At 54.4% G+C, this 15,454-nt stretch overlaps 1 protein-coding gene across 3 annotated transcripts in view; it reads left to right on the top strand.

The window, feature by feature from the left end:
• The window catches only part of Slc6a6 (solute carrier family 6 member 6), a 61,059-nt gene that overhangs the window by 13,837 nt on the left and 31,768 nt on the right, over nt 1–15,454 (top strand). Inside the window, exons 1-2 of one of the 3 annotated variants that reach the window (XM_090323918.1) lie at nt 14,444–14,559; nt 15,056–15,157. The exons of 1 other annotated variant lie outside the window; for it this stretch is intronic. In XM_090323918.1, coding sequence (XP_090180044.1) covers nt 14,451–14,559; nt 15,056–15,157 — 211 coding nt within the window. In that variant the 5' untranslated portion in view covers nt 14,444–14,450. Of the gene's footprint in view, nt 1–14,443; nt 14,560–15,055; nt 15,158–15,454 lie in introns of those variants that run through there. One more of the 3 variants, XM_090323913.1, reaches the window with a different exon arrangement.

The following is a 15,454-nucleotide window of genomic DNA, read 5'->3' as shown; positions in this document are numbered from 1 at the left end:
AACAGTGGGTTCCAGTGGTACAGCTCTAGCCTTGAGTGTAAAAGCTTGGTGCCCAAGCTCGGGATTCACACCCCAGTGCAGGGACACACACGCACACACGCAGAGTTGAAAACTGTCAGCGAGGTTGTGAGAATACTGTAGTGACCTCGCTATACCCTTCATGCAGGTTCTCCTATTGTTTTGGGTTCGCCTCCTTCTTGCTACATGTTGTTCCACCAGTGAGCGCATGAGTGTTCTCTTCTGCTGATTCACGGAGACTTCCCGTTACCCCAGTCCTTCAGCTATTTTGTAAGACCCAGGCCATGGTCTTACATAAGCACAGCACAATTATGAACCCAGGACATTTAACATTGACACACTTCTCTTATCTAATCTATAGACCTTAGAAAGATACTCTGCTGATTGTCCATGGATTTATTGCCTGGCAGGCTTGCGTTTCTTTGAGTCCAGATCACAAGGGTGTCTTGGGGGGGGGGGGGCAAAAAGATGCGTCTTCCTCTGGCTAGTGTAGCTGATTTAAAACTTCACTGGCTTTCAAAGTCCTTTAATCCTGGCATTCCGTGAGAAATGTTGCTTCTAGCGGCTTCCGAAGCTGAGGTTTCTCCTCTGTACCAGGCCCTCACAAAACAGTGACCTCTACACCAACGCCTCACCCACCCATGGACTCTGCTGGAATGGGAATACTCTGCCTTTGCCCAGAAATTCCTCCTTCTGCTGTTTTACGACTATCGTTTTTTTGATGCTGCGATGATACACAGGCCTGGCCATGGCCAGGCCTGTGGCCCACCACTGAGCTGCACTTCCAGCTTGTGAGCACACATTTCTAAGGGGGACAGTTAGGTTCCTGCTGCTTGAAGGGCTGGGTTGTGGCTAATGTGGGGCTCAGTGATGGAGCGAGATGAAGAAAAGCCAGTTTATGGGGTCTTCCACAAAACCCTTGTCCCACTGCCTGACACAGGCAGGTGTATCCCCACCCTCAGAACATTTCCCCAGCAGCTGCCGGTGGATGGATGGGCACAGTGGAGAGAGAGGATGGCTCTGCCATGATCTTAATTGTTCTACAGCAGAAGTAGCCATTACTGGGCCCCGGTAGACTCGAGCAATGTGTCCCCATGGGTGCTTCCTTCCCCAGCAGCCTTCTCAGGTGGGCTCTTATTCTGTAGGTGAGAGTGACAGGTGACGGTAGGACAGCTACCAGAGCAGACCCACAGAGGTGAGAGGGGAAACTGAGGCTCAGGAATGAAGGTAGTCATAGGCTGGCTGCAGTTCCACCCCCCTCTCCCCCCAGGCTGGACGGACTCCAAGCCCAGCCCCGCCCTCCTCAGTACTTCTTGATGGTTAATGAGTAAGAGAGGACCAAGGGAGAGCAGGGAGGACCTTCCACTGGGAAGCTGGAATGCGAGTTCTGTCTCCAGATAAAGCGTTGTGCAAGGGCGGGCCCCACCCGCCCGGCAGTTTTATGGTTCATGAGCAGATAGGAGCCGGCTCCTCGCCTCCTTTTTGGGAAACCCATTTTGCAGGAGTGGCTGAGAGATGGTTTTTGAAAGCTGGTGGTGCTCCAGGTACTCCGCCTAGCCTGTTCTAAAAAGGCGGCTGGGGCCACTCGCTGTGTGGCCGGCTGTGGGCTGTGGAGAGAACGCAGGCTCAGGTGCTGCTGCTTTCCGGCTCTTTTGGACCTGCCCTCCTCTGAGGTCTTCAGGTCCCCTTTCTAAGAAAAGGAACAGCATTGTCTGGTGCACGTCTGGGTTGTTCAGTGGAACCTGCCCTGTTAATGAGCCAGCTAAGAAAGCATGGGCTTGAGACAGCCCACCTGGTGGAGCTCACTGAGCTGGAAGTTCTGAGCCCAGGTCCTGGCTCCAGGGCTGGGGTGTGCCCGATTCAGGGGGGAATACTTGTCTAAGATGAGCAAGGCCCTAGCTGGAGCCCATGTCCACTGCGTGACCTTGCTGGGGTTACTAGACCTCTCTTCCCTTACCTCAGCTTCCCTTACCTGTAAGATGGAACCCCAAGAAAGGGTGGGGGCACAGGGGACATAAGAGGGAGTGACATGAACCTTCCCCATGCATCAGCTGTATGGTTTCTCTCTTCCAATTCCCCAAGGAAGATTCTCCACAGCAAGCCCTGCCCCAGCTGTTGAGTCCAAGGACCTGGGCCACCCTGGGAGAGGGTGATTTAGGGGGATTGTCAACTGGGTCTGGGCTCTGGGCTGTTCCAGGACCTCCTGTCCCTGCCCCTGCCCTGCTGTAAACTGATCTTATCTCACCAGGCCTGGGATTTTGGTGTCCTTGGAAAGTGCCACCTCAGTCCTATCCTATGTGTGCACAGCACACCACACACACACACACACACACACACACACACACACACACACACACACACACACACACACACAGCCAACAACACAGGATATCTTACGCATACTGAGTAGCAAAGCCAAACTTCTTCAGCACAGAAAACTGAAGGAAGAAAACTAAACTCGTGTCTCTCTATGCTGAGATAACAATGTGATCTAACAGTGAGAGAATGTGTGTGTAAATATAAGTGTAAGTTGGGCATGGTGGTTTATCCCTATAGTCCCAGCCACTCAGGAGGTGTAAGAGTTCAAGGCCAGGCTGGGCAAAGGCAATGAGAGCTTTTCTCAAAAACAAAATGCAAACAAAGAGCTAGGATTGACCCTCAGTTTTCTGGAGGTTTATTGGAGGTAAGTCCCCCATGGGGAGGACTTGTTATTCTTTGGCCTTTCTAGTCACAAAGAAGTTCAGTGTTCCAACCCTGCTAAGGTGGAGAAAGGTCCCTGACAGTGTTTGATGGCAGGGGAAGTTTGGGGGAAAAAGCTCTTAAGCATTTGGAAACTGAGAATTGAAAGTCTGATCATTTAGTCAGCGAAACATTGTGGATGTTTACTGGGCATGATGGTGTCTGACTGGCATCCCAGCGCCGGGGAGGCAGACGCAGAGGAGCTCAAGTCTGAGGTCTGGGACCCTGCCCTCCTGCCCTGCTCAACTAAGGAGTCCAGACTTTTCCCAGAGGCCTTGAGCGACAGCAGTGTGCCAGGTGAGCTGGGACCAGCTGAGGAAGCTGCTCGTGTAAAACCTTGGCAGAGAGTGAAAGCAGGGAAGGATCTTTCCGGAGCCTCCTGGAAGCCAAGCAGGGGGCAGTTTGGTGTGGCTGGGTGTCTTGGGGTGGGCAGAGGAGCAGAGCAAGTGGTCTCACTGCGTTACCTTGGAGTGCAAGCCTCGTGGCTGCTCCCACCAGCACCCCAAGTCCTTATTTCATGGTTTCAGGGGCCTGGTCAAAGCAGCCAACGGCTGTTTGGTTGTTTTGACAACTGCTTCTAAAGAAGCTTCTAAAGAAGCTTCAGGACGGAAAGCAGAGAAACGCTGCCCTCGCCCCACCTCAGTTGTGGGAGAATCTCAGTTCGGCCTCCCGGGAGGAAACCCACTTGAATGAGGTGTCTGACCTCGGCGTCTGACCTAGTTTGAGGGCTCCTCGCATGGTTTGGGGAGTGCAGTGCCTGGGTGGGGGACCCCGTCCAAAACAGCTCCCCCTCAAGCAGCTTGTGTGAGAGCACCAGGTGGAGAAACTGAGAATCCGGTGCTTTCCCCACAGAGGGAGGCCGGACACGGTTAGGGTTTGCTGAACCAGGGGTGAAACTGGAGATGTCTGACCTCAGCCGGACCTGTTCTGTGTCACCCAGGAGTGAGTCTGATTTTATTGGGGCTTGACCTCGTGCCTTCCTGGCTGTCCCTGGAGAAGGCCCATTTTGTAGGTGGTGCAGCTGAGGCCCCTTTGGGCAGCCACATTCCAGAGGTCACCACCCACCTCTGTGCCCACTCGAGGACGGTTCCCATCTAGGTGGGGCAGTTTAAGGCCATTGGCCGCTCAGACTCCCCAGTGTCCTCAAGGGAGGAATTCAGGGAGCAAAGCTGGAAAGGCCCACAGGCCAGCTGCCTTCTCCCCTGCCGGCGTAGAGGAGAAAGAAGGTAGAGCTCAGCCCCTGGGGGTCAGAAGGCGTTGATTGACCAAATAAATAGAGTCAATTAAAAAGGCCGGATTTCTTGGCTATTTATAGTTGTGGCCTAAATCTCTGGTACCCTTGCCCCCAAGAGGAAAAGGAGACTTTTTGCAGTTGGCCCAGGTGATGTGTCTGGGGAATAAGCTGATTAAGTTCTGGACTGCAGGGGCTGGGATGCCCCGAGGACTGGAGGGTAGCGGCCAGGCCACTGGGGGCAGCCATGCATTTTCCCTCCTTTCCCACCCCCATCACCTTGGTGAGATTAGCCAGGTCCTGGACTTTGGCCCCCAAATTGCTGTAACCCGACTGAAGTGTTTGGAAACTCTTTTTCCTTACCCTTACCCTGCCAGGTCAGTGTTTGCCACTCTTGGTAGATACCCTTTCCTCGCACCTGTTCTGACTTTAGTTATATGGGAAAGCACTTAGCAGGAGGCCTGGATTGGGTGGGGGGAGTGTGGAGGGGGGCCAGGAATGTCCGTATTTGCTGCAGGCCACCATCTGGTCCCTGAAGACCAGTCTGGGCCAACTCAAAGCAATCTGGATTCTGAATAGCTGGGGTTATGGGCCGATCTGGATTCTATGTCTTGCTGGTGGCTCTCTTGTCTCCTTGTCTCCTCTGGTGTCAAGTTGAGGGGTGGGGCTTTGTGGCATTAGGGGTCATGACCTGGACATGCTCCAGAGAGCAGTGGTTAAGGATGCAAAGCTGTGCGTTCTTCAAGTTGCTTATGGTCTCTGGGCCTCAGTTCACCTGTGGGATGTGGGCTCAGATCCTTCATCCCATGGAGATGTAAGGATCTAAGAGGGTCACGGGGCGGATGACAAGAGCTTCCTACTCAGAGCCCTGGGAGCTGGTACCATGTTGTTGGTGGACTTCGCTTGTGCCTGGCATGTCTGTACGCCTTTGATCCTGGCAGCTTCTCCCATGCTATAAACTCTCCTTACCTTTGGACTAATTAGGTGCAGCTGTGAGCAGTGGAAAAGGATTTAAGGATAGAAGAGAAATATTTAGCCTGATTAAGGAAATTGCCATTAACTTGTATTCACTACAGCGTGCCCAGCCGGGTGCCAGGCGCATGCCAGCCGCAGTGATTGCTGCAGTCGTAGAACAGTTGTGATTAGGGGCACAGTGGCTTGCTATAACTATGACAAATCTGGGTGCTCAGCCCAGGCCCAGAACATTCTGTGACCACAGAGAAGGAGCAGAGGATGGGTACCTAACTGCTAGGGGGTGGTTGCTGGCTGGGCAAGGCAGGCTTCTTGGAGGAGTTGGCATTTGTGAGGAAGAAGAAGGGTAGGATATACCTTCCAGGGCCTAATGCCAGGACCTTCTAGGAATGGTAGGTGATAAAGCACCCCGCCCGGCGGGGGGGGGGAATGCTTTTTATTTCCTTCCAGTACTTTACGTTTGCTAGGCGGGTGCCCCACCCATTTGAGTCCAGGCCTTAAGATCTGTCCCAGGGTGGCAGGGGAAAATGAACAAGGAAGGTCAGGACACCTCCAGCCCAGCTGTACTCCAGTCTGGACACCCGAGGACCGGGAGCTTCTTGGGGTGATCTTAGAGCCAATCACAGTGGTTGCCTCTGTCCTGAGCACCTCTGCATGCCGAGCCTGCGCTCGTGGCCTCCCTCCATCCTGAACCGTTGATGTCTTACCAGTTAGACACGGAGAGTAGCTGCACAAGACTGCTTGGCAGACCAGGAAGGGTCTGAGTCCCCCAGCCCAGGCTAGCCGCCACCTGCCTTGTTGCACCTTGAGTTACCAGATAACTTGTGGTTTAATAATGCAGGACCCTCAGGGGTTTGGTTTGGTGGCCTCCTCAGTTTCCCCAAGCTTCCTTCCCAGCAGCCAGCGCCTCTGCTCCCTCCTCAGGTGCTGGGCCAGCTCTGTGGTTCCATCTCCTCCCAGAGCCTGTTTCTACTCGGTCCCTGCCGGTCCCCCCGCCCCAGGACAGCAGTGGGGGCAGTAGTTTGTATGGACACGGTGGCCCCCACATCGCTCCTTCACGTCACTGGAGCTGTGGCTCAGCTCCAAGAGTGTGGAGCCAAGCGTGTGTGCATTGAGCCCCCTCCATGTCCAGCTCAAGGTCCCCTGCCAGCCCCTGTTCCTCAGACTCCTGGTGACTTCGGCCAGTGGCTGTCCCTTGCCTGTCTGCCCGCAACCCTGGCTTCGGCACTGGCTCCCTGAGTCTCCTTGGACCAGGACGGATTCTTCTCTGAGCTTCAGTGTCTTCATCTGCGGAACAGGCATAGAGTCTGGTGGCTGGGGAAGGGAGCCTGGGTTTCCTGCAGCTGGCACACGAGAATCCAGATGTCCGTACTCTGGCAGGGGCCTCACACACATCCATCACAGGAGCATCTCTTCCATTTTGTTCTCCATTTTACTGTGGGACATTTTGCTGTAGTGTGATGAGTCTCGGGCTCCCAATTGGTTAGTGGGATCCATGTACACGTGAACTCAAAGCTAGTTCTTGAGCTGGGGTAGGTCCCTGCAGGCAGAGGTCAGGCCAGGCCTCGGGGGCGGGGGGGGGGGGCTGGTGGCCTCCCCTGACCTGTGACATTCTGCGACTGACAGCTATAGGAAGGCAGCGCCGTGTCTTCCATCTGCACTGGATGGGTGCTGCAGGAACGTGAGTGGGCTGAGGGAACATGAGTGGGCTGTCGCTGAGAGGTGGCTGTGGGGAGCACCCTAGGCGGTGCTCTGTAGCTGGCATCAGGCACCCCCCTTGAGTGCTGGCACACCTGCCCACCCAACAACGTGAGTCCAAATCTTGTCCTCCCAGATTCGCAGTCAGAGGTTTCATTTCCACCTTTTGCCTCCACCCCCACATGCCTCAGTTTCCTCTTTCCTAAGAGGGGCAAGCTGGGGCATCCACCAAACCTTCTAAGATCCCCCTGACACGGGCCAGATCTGGGTGGGGCAGGGAAATCCCCCACGGGGTTATTTTTAGAAGATATTCGGGGAATATGTGTCATAGATATTAATTCCTTAATGAGCCCCAGCTCGTCTCTCAAAAAACAGAAAAACTTCCTAGATGTTTGACCTTGGGACATTAACCAGGATCGGCTCCTGCGTCCCCAGCAGGGAAGTGTCCAGGCCACAGAGCACCATTATCGGGTGGGGGGGGGGCAGGAGGCAATGGATGTGTCCTCGGCACCTGGGGACCTGATCAGGCTCTGGGATTGGAGGGTGCTCTAGAACAAGGGGTGCTGGTGGCAGACAGCTGGGCCTTCATTTACCACCCATCCCGCTGCATGCTCGTCTTGCAGTTTTGTTCCTCTGGCACCAGTATCTTATAGACTTTGTGTGTGTGTGTGTGTGTGTGTGTGTGTGTTTGCATACCAGTTCTGGGGTGTGAACTCAGAGCCTGGGTGCTGCTCAACCACAGCTCCTCCGCTGGTGGAGTGTTCTTTCTTTGTGTGGTTAGTTGGAGGTAACCGTCTGATGGACTTTCCTGCCCAGGCTGGCAGGTGGACATCTGTGAGCTGCAGGAGATAAGAGTGGAGCTAGTGAGGAAGGGAGACGAATGTTCTTCCTGTCTGAGGAGAAAGCAACCCGTTCGAAAGAGGAACAGGGCAGAGGGAGGCTGTTTGCAAGCATTTACTGACATAGGGTACTGTGTCCACTGAGCAGACCCAAACACTGAGGCCCACAAGCAAGAAACCAGAGCCCTAGAGCAAAGAATGCCCTGCTTGTTTCCATGGAGCTGCGGCTTCAGGGAGAGCCCTGGCCCCGAGCAGGCCTGGGGCCGCAGGTGTGGGGGTCCTGGCTGGTGCTGCTACTGAGGCCCTGTCCTGTCTCCACAGAGCAGGGGGGGGCTGCCTGCTTGGTTTTCCCGGGGTGCAGTGTGGTGGGGAGTGTGGGGGGGCAGATGGGGTTTTTGCACCTTGAAGGGGGAAGTCTGAGATTTTTCTTGGAGTCCCTTTCGAGGCCCTGCAGCATCTGCCCCAGGACCATAGCTGCCCGCACCACACCCCACATCCGGCAAAGCCAGCTGAGGCTGGGTGGGGGGAGGAGTGCCGGCCCTTCCATGGGTGAGTCAGTGCCAGTAACGGCTGCCTGCTGACTCACCATCCCCCTCCTGCACCCAGCACGGGCTGCACACACACTGGAGGGGACTCCTCGCCCCTTCTCTCTCGCCTTCCCCCTCCTCCAGGCTTTGGTTCTATAGGTCTGCATGGAGTTTGGGTACCCGGCCTCTACTATGGAGTCTGGGAGGCCTGACCTTCCTCTGTGAGCCCCAGTTCAGGCCCAGCTCAGAGGGGTCTTTCCTCAAAGAATCTCCTCTCTGAAGCCTTTCTCCTAACCCTGCAGCTGACACAAAACCCCCGCTTCCTCTGATCCTCAAATCTTTTGTTGCGTTCACAAAACTCCCTTTACCTCCACCCATTAGTGCTCGGGGGTCAGGAGGGCCACAAGAGACCCATCCAGGTGACTCAGATAACGTCCAGAGTTTGGTCCTCGCTAGCCACCACCCCTGGTGCAAGGAATGTCAGGTTCTGTCCTCCCGGGCCCCGGGGAAGGATGCCCCCCACTGCCACCCCAGGTGTGTGAAGGCACTGGGGAGCCCCCATACACTGGGTCTTTCACATCCACCCCTAGCAGGCCAGAAGTGGCTGGGGACTCAGTGACTGCTGGGGTACAGGATGAGAGGGTCACAAAACTCGGGGCACCCAGGTGCTAATGCTGGCCTCAGGGCCCAGTGTTTCTTTGCTTTGTCTGGTATGACTGTCTCTTAGGACACCATTCCCCAGACCTTTGCAGAGTCCAGCCCGAGCTCACTATGGCTGGAGGAGTGGATGGTAGCTGTCTAGGCTGAGTTTCAGGGCCTTTTGGTATCTAGAAAGGGCTCAGCATCGGGCCTGGTGGGTGTCCAGGGGCTGCCCCGCTGCTGGTCACTGTTGCATTTTCTTACGCGTTCAGTGTCCGTCCTGGCATGTCAGCTCTTCGGGTTCTCCTCTTTGCGCCATTGCTGGGAAGTGACTGACACATAGTAGGCAGGTTCCGGGCAACTCTCACTGTGTGCCTCGCTCCCTTTGCTCTTGATTTGCTCCCTGGACCTCTGTGGTGCAGAGGAAAGTGACCTGGCCTTTGACTTGGCCCACGTGACCTAGCCGAGCTGGAACTAGACTTAGCCCTCCGACTCTCAGCCCTCTGACTGTCCTTCTTCCGAATCAGCAGACCACTCAGGCCCAGTGTTGGGCTACCTCTATTTGGAGGCATACGATATGCTTTGTCTCCCTCCTCCACCTGGGGCCATGCCAGGCCCTCCTGCCCCCAGGTACAGCCCAGCCGGAGAGGGCAATTTGTCTTCCTTCACCTCGTGGTTGCCACAGGGTTTCTTGCTTTCTGTGTCGTCTTTGTGGAGCAGGCAAGCATTGCACTGCTGAGCTCCAGCTCCTTCCTTCCTGATGCTGCTTCTCCACTGCCCATCTGGCTCTCTGGGCCTTGGGTCAAGTCCTGCCACCTCCAGGGAGTGTGGTAAAAGAATTAGCCTTACCCCACCCCAGACCTTGAGTTTACACTGGTGCCAGAGGACCCACTTACACTCCTTAGCATTTTCCCAGGGACCACTTCTTCCTCGAGCCCGATCACCTTTGTCTGGTCTTCTCTCTGTAAACCATAAGGGCAGCGTGGTCTGGAAGAGCTCACTCGGCCCTGGGTGCTTCCAGTGGCATGTAGTGGCATTGTTCACTGTCCTATAGCTGTGGGACATGAGGCGTGGGGGGCCCTTCTCTGAATGCCTGAGGTCCCCTGCTCTGAGCCAGGTGAGGCTGCAGGAGGCCAGGAGAGGTGGAAGTTTCTGTGGATGTCAGCAGGGGCATTGCCGAACCAGACAAGGTGGCTGAACAGTTCCCTCAGTGGAATTCACTTTCACTCAGGCCAGAATATTGTCGCTCATTGTTCTCAGCTTTGCTCCAGGCCAAACAATGCCCGCTTCCTGGCTGACCTCAAGAGGAGTAGCCGCCAGGGTTGGAGCCTGGCCTGGTTAGCGTCTCCAGGGGATCCTGCTCCTGCTTTGTGCTGTGGACACCGTGGGGACCTGGCCACTGTCTGACCATAGGGGACATAGTGGCCTTTTTCTTTTCACTTGGCCCACATGGTGATAGAGAAATTGGCACGTGTGCGTGTGGTAGGATCGTGTGAGGCACAGGAGAGGGCTCTGCCCCCAGAGGACACAGCCCCACAGCCCCGCAAGCAGACTGGTCCCTGCCATTGTCCTGTCCTTTGCCCACCAGGCCCTGGTGGCATCTCAGGCTGTCATGCTTGGGTTAGTCTTTTCTTAGAAATAGATAGCTGAAGGATATAGTCATATGATTCAATTAAATGATTAAACCCTTCAAAAGTGCACTTTAAAACCACTTTTTTGGGGAGGGGGGCTGTTCCAGAGTTTGGTGCGCATGCGTGTGTGTGTGTGTGTGTGTGTGTGTGTGTGTGTGTGTGTGTGTGTGTTCCAGTGTTTAAACTCAGGTCTCACACTTGCTTGGCTGGTTCTCTTACCATTTGAGGCATGCCTCCAACCCAGCTTCTTGGTCAGTATCTTGGTGGCGGAGTGTCTGGGTTCTGCATGGTGCTCTGCCAGATCCCCACCTGCTGGGCTGTGCAAAGATTACGGGCATCAGCCACTGGCACTTGGCAAGGTGTATTTTTTTTTATGAAAGAAAGGCTTTCTTTGATTCATGTCTCTTTTGAGGCATTTGTTTTATTTGCACGGTGCTGGATGTCAAGTCTAGGGTCTCCTGCATGGGCTCTGCTTCCCAGCCCAGTTTAAAAATGGTCTGTCCTAGCTGGGTATTGGTTCAAAGCCAGCCTGCACAGAAAAGTCTATAACACTCCATCTCCAATCAACCAGCAAAATACAGGACTGGAGGCATGGCTCCAGTTGTGGCCTGCTAGTCATGAGCAAGAAAATGAGTTTAAAGCCCCAGTTCAAGCCCTGGTACTGGCAAATCCACATACACACGTGCGAGTGTACACACACACACTTGAAGTTGGCTTAGTGGGTAGGGAAGCACGCTTGTTTTTTCTGGCAGTACTGGATTTGAGCTGACCATGGCATGGTTGCCAGGTATTTTGCTGTCAGTGATCTTTGGAATTGAATCTTGTATTTTTGCCTGAGGCCAGCCTCGACTGGGATTTTTCCCATTTACACTTGCCACCTAACTGAGATGGCAAGAGCTGGCCACCACTTCCAGCTTATTGGTTGAGATGGGATCTCACTTTTATCCCTGGGGTGTCTGTGTGGGGGAGGGGAGATGGGGCCTGGACCAGGATCCTTCCCACCTCTGCCTTCTGAGTAGAGGGGAAATACAGGTATAAACCACCCCACTAGGCTACAGGGCGCACTCTTCACATGGCTTTCTACTCATTTATTTTATGATGCGTATAAACACGGGGGCCTAAGCATGCTATAGCAGGCATGACTCGTGGATCCATGACAGCCATAACTAGCAGAGTCTAGCCCTCCTCTCTGTGCCCGCACTACCTGGTCTACATCTGAGGAGACAGCAGTCCAAGGAGCCCCTCAGATCTATTCGGTGTTCCCATTTGCTAGAGAAACACCCAGGGCCTGACACCAGCTGTGTTATTTCATGAGACCTCCCAGTGCAGCCACTTGAGTCATGTCATGTCATGTCACGTGAACCTTCACTTCCCTATTTGCCCTTGAGTTTGGTTCCCTATTTGTCTGCTTGCAGCGGGCCTCTTAAAGATACCAGGGTCTATTTCCCTGTGTGAAAAGTGTGATAGCAGATGACTCGTGACAGCTGCACGCAGCAGAGGCCATGGGCTTTGGAGGCCAGGGTGAATCTGGACGCCATTCCGTTGGCCTTTTTTGTTTCTGTGCCAGGCCTAGGGCTTGAACTCGGGTGCTATTCTTGAGCTTTTGCTTAAGACTGGCACTCTGCCACCCCTGCCTGGCTCTTGGGGTAGTTAATTGGAGATAGGAGTCTCACTGACGTTCTTGCCCATGGCTGGCTTCAGGCTGATCCTCTGAGCTCAGCCTCCAGAGGGGCTCAGATGCCAGACGTGGTAAGCCACAGATGCCTGGCTCAGGTGGCCGTTTCTTTACTGTGTGACCTTACACAAATGACCTCACCTCTCTGAGCTGCAGAGGCCAAAAGTAGACAGCAGCTGTGGGTCGAGCAGAAGAACTAAGAAAATGCATGCTAGGCACTCAGCCATCGGTGTCCATTGAGTACAGCTTTCTTTATATCGTTTATAAGTTGAGAAATAAACAGGATGTGCATTTATGGCATGTATAACATGAGTGTGTGTATATGTGTGTGTGTGTGTGCATGTGTGCTGGTCCTGAGACTTGAACTCAGGGCCTAGGCTCTGTCCCTGAGCTTCTTTTGCTCAAGGCTAGCGCTCTACCAACAGCTCTACTTCTGGCTTTTTCGGTAGTTTATTGGAGATGAGTCTCATGGGCTTTCCTGCCTAGACTGGCTTCAAACTGCAATCCTCAGATCTCAGTCTCCTGAGTAGCTGAGTTATAGCTCACTACATATATATGCAAACATGTGGAATGATTAAATAAAGACAATTTAACTTAGGAATTGTCCTAATCTGCCTCAACAAATTTCAATGTATGGTTGTAAAATGTAGCTACCATGTACAGTAGACCTCTTTTTTTGTGAGTCATGGGGCTTGAACTTGGCCTGGGCGCTGTCTTTAAGCTCTTCAGCTCCAGGCTATCACCCTACCCTTGAGCCAAGCCCCACTTTCTGTTTTCAGTGATTAATTAGAGATAAGAGTCTTAGGTCCTTTTGTGTTGGGACTGGCTTTGAACCTTGATCCTCAGATCTCAGTTTCTGAGTAGCTAGGATTACGGATGTGAGCTATTGCGAGCATAAGCGCTCAAGTGTGTATGTGTGTATGTGTGTGTATGTGTATGTGTGTGTGCGCACACGCGCGTGTGCATGCACGCCCGCCCGGCAAGGTAGACCTCTTGAGGTTATACTTTATAATCTATTTTTTTGAGACAGGATATCTATAAAGCCTAGTCTCCAGCTCTCCACCCTCCTACCTCTGCCTCCTGAGTGCTGAGATTTCAGGTGTGCCACTGCACCCACTTTGGCTTTTTCTTTGTCTATAAATGCAGTTTGAGGTCCACTGAACGTTCCCCCTCCACCACCTTTTATCTTCGTTTTGAACAGAGTACCTTGCCTGCCATAGAGCATCACTAAGTCTCACTGGGCTGGAGTTTTACTTCTGTAGCCAGCATATACGGAGCACTGGGCACGCACTGGCCATGTGTGACATTTTACAAGCATTGTCTTGTTCAATCCCTGGAAGCTGTGTATTACTTTTACCTCCATATCTGACAAGTGTGGAAACTGGAGCACAGAGATTTGTTCCTTTCCCTGTACCACACACCCTGTCTGCAGTGGCGGTGAAAGGAGGATTGGAGGACAGTACTGCTCCCGGCAGGGCAGGGCAGGGGATGGAACTGTGGGCAGGTTTCAGCGCCGGGTGTGCCAATACTTGACCAGGTGATCTGCATACCAGTTGGCACTCAGGCACAGCTGAATCTGCCACCACCCCTGGAATAGAGACCCAGCTAGTGCTGGCCTGGCAGGGAGGAAGGCTACGTCTCAAGCCTCTGCCTCCGAGTCCATTCTAATCGCCTGTTGCTGTCATAAGCAAGAGGAAGCTCTTAAAATGGGGAATTATGCATCTCAGCTGCTACAGAATAACCCCGGGCCCAGTGCCAAGGAAAACAAATCCTGTCTGCAGGGAAGCAGGCCTCTTGGAAGCTGGGTCCAGGGGACTTGTGCCTGAGTTTGCACTGCCCTGTGGGGGTGTCCACCTGGCTGAGCTGAGTGTCCTCAGATATGGACAGCATACTCAGGGAGGGGTGTCAGAGGTCAGGGGGGCCCACAGAGGCCCAGCAAAGGCAGAAGCCAGAGGTGCAGTGTGGTCTCTTACTATCAGCTCAATTAAGTCATCTTAGAGTATCTGGGCCTTGCTGGTTTCTCCCTGAGTTGGATGGAGGCTTTATGTCCCCCAGGATTGGGCTCTACCTGATGGTAATGGTGGTAGATACAGATCCCCAGCATAATTCACTCGTACAAGACCCTGTGATGTGGACGCCATCTCCTTACTTACCCTTCACAGATGAGGGGACCAAAGGCCAGAGAGGTTGAGCAAGTTGCCTGAGGTCTGCCAGCCAGGCCACAGGTCTCAGCTCCTGGATCAGGCTCAGACAGACATTCAACGGGGCCTGGGGAGTGGGAGGCACTGGGATCTGGGATGCCACCCTAGAACACGGCCGGCCAGGACGAGCTTGTATGTCCCTCCAGGACTGAGTGGGGGGCTGGGATAGGGGCCGACTCACTCCTGAATCACGCTTTGTAAGTTGCCTTTAACTGGCACATCGAGAATAGGCGGGGGGTGGGCAGAGCCATGGGGAGACCCGTGGGGGAGACTGTCGCAGATGGAGCTAGGGGATGCTGGGCCTGGAACTGCAGTTGCCATGGCAACTAGGGAGAGGTGGGCGGATGCCAGGGCTATGCAGGAGCAGAGCTGCAGGTCTCGCTGTAATGGTATTTCGCTGGGGCAGGGCTGGACAGACACCCCTAAAAAGCTTGGCGTGAGTCCCCCCGAGAGGGGGCAGGGTGCCTGAGTCTGTATCTGACCATAGCCAGGCCTGGGTGGTTCTGAGGCTTGGGCAAGGCCCTCCGTGGACAGTGGCTGTCCAGAGTGTAAACTGGACTGGTGGGGGCAGAGGTGTAGGGCCTCTGGGCTGGGGCTCTCCCGGGCAGGTGGTCTGTGACGGTGCCTACACGGACGGGGATGGAGGAAGTGGGAGGGTGGGGAGGGGAGGTGGGGAAACTCTGGTTCCTCGCTGGCTGATGGGATGGTGGGCTTCTAACTGTGTCTGGAGCACAGGATCTTAGGGATCCCTGGATGCCGGCCACTCTAAGAAGAGATGGGGTTAGGGCGCTCGAGGAAGCCGGCCTGGCTCCCCCGAGGCTGAGTCTCTGCCTGTGTACTGCTGATCCCCTGTTCCCCTTCACGCTGTCCCCTTTAAATTTAAAGGCGAGGCTGACCTTACGAAGTCCCCCAACCAAGAAGATCAAGAAGGATGCAGAAGGGTGGACCGGGACTTCTCTGCGAGGAGTCATTCCCTGAGCAGCGAAGGTGGGCGTTAGTCCCACATCCTCCAATTATCCCCCTCCCGCCCGCAGTGCAGCCCCCTCCCCCTGCGAGCGCGCAGATAACCATCGTGGGCTTCGAGATGAATGTTGGAACAATGCTGGCCTCTCGGGCTATTTTTATAGTGGTGACTGTGGGCTGCCCAGACCCGCGCCTGGTCCCGAGGGAGCCAGGCAGAGAAAGGCCGTGCGGATGCCCCGCCAGACAGAGGAAGAGCTCCGTGGGCTGCCCGGTGGCTCCAGGAAGCCTTTCTTGGTCTGTTGGCTGTCAGATAGCGAAACA

The sequence above is a fragment of the Megascapheus bottae genome, chromosome 33 (assembly GCF_031878675.1).
Source record: "Megascapheus bottae isolate mThoBot1 chromosome 33, mThoBot2.hap1, whole genome shotgun sequence".
Classification (NCBI taxonomy): domain Eukaryota; kingdom Metazoa; phylum Chordata; class Mammalia; order Rodentia; family Geomyidae; genus Megascapheus; species Megascapheus bottae.
This window is presented reverse-complemented; position numbering and strand designations above follow the sequence as displayed.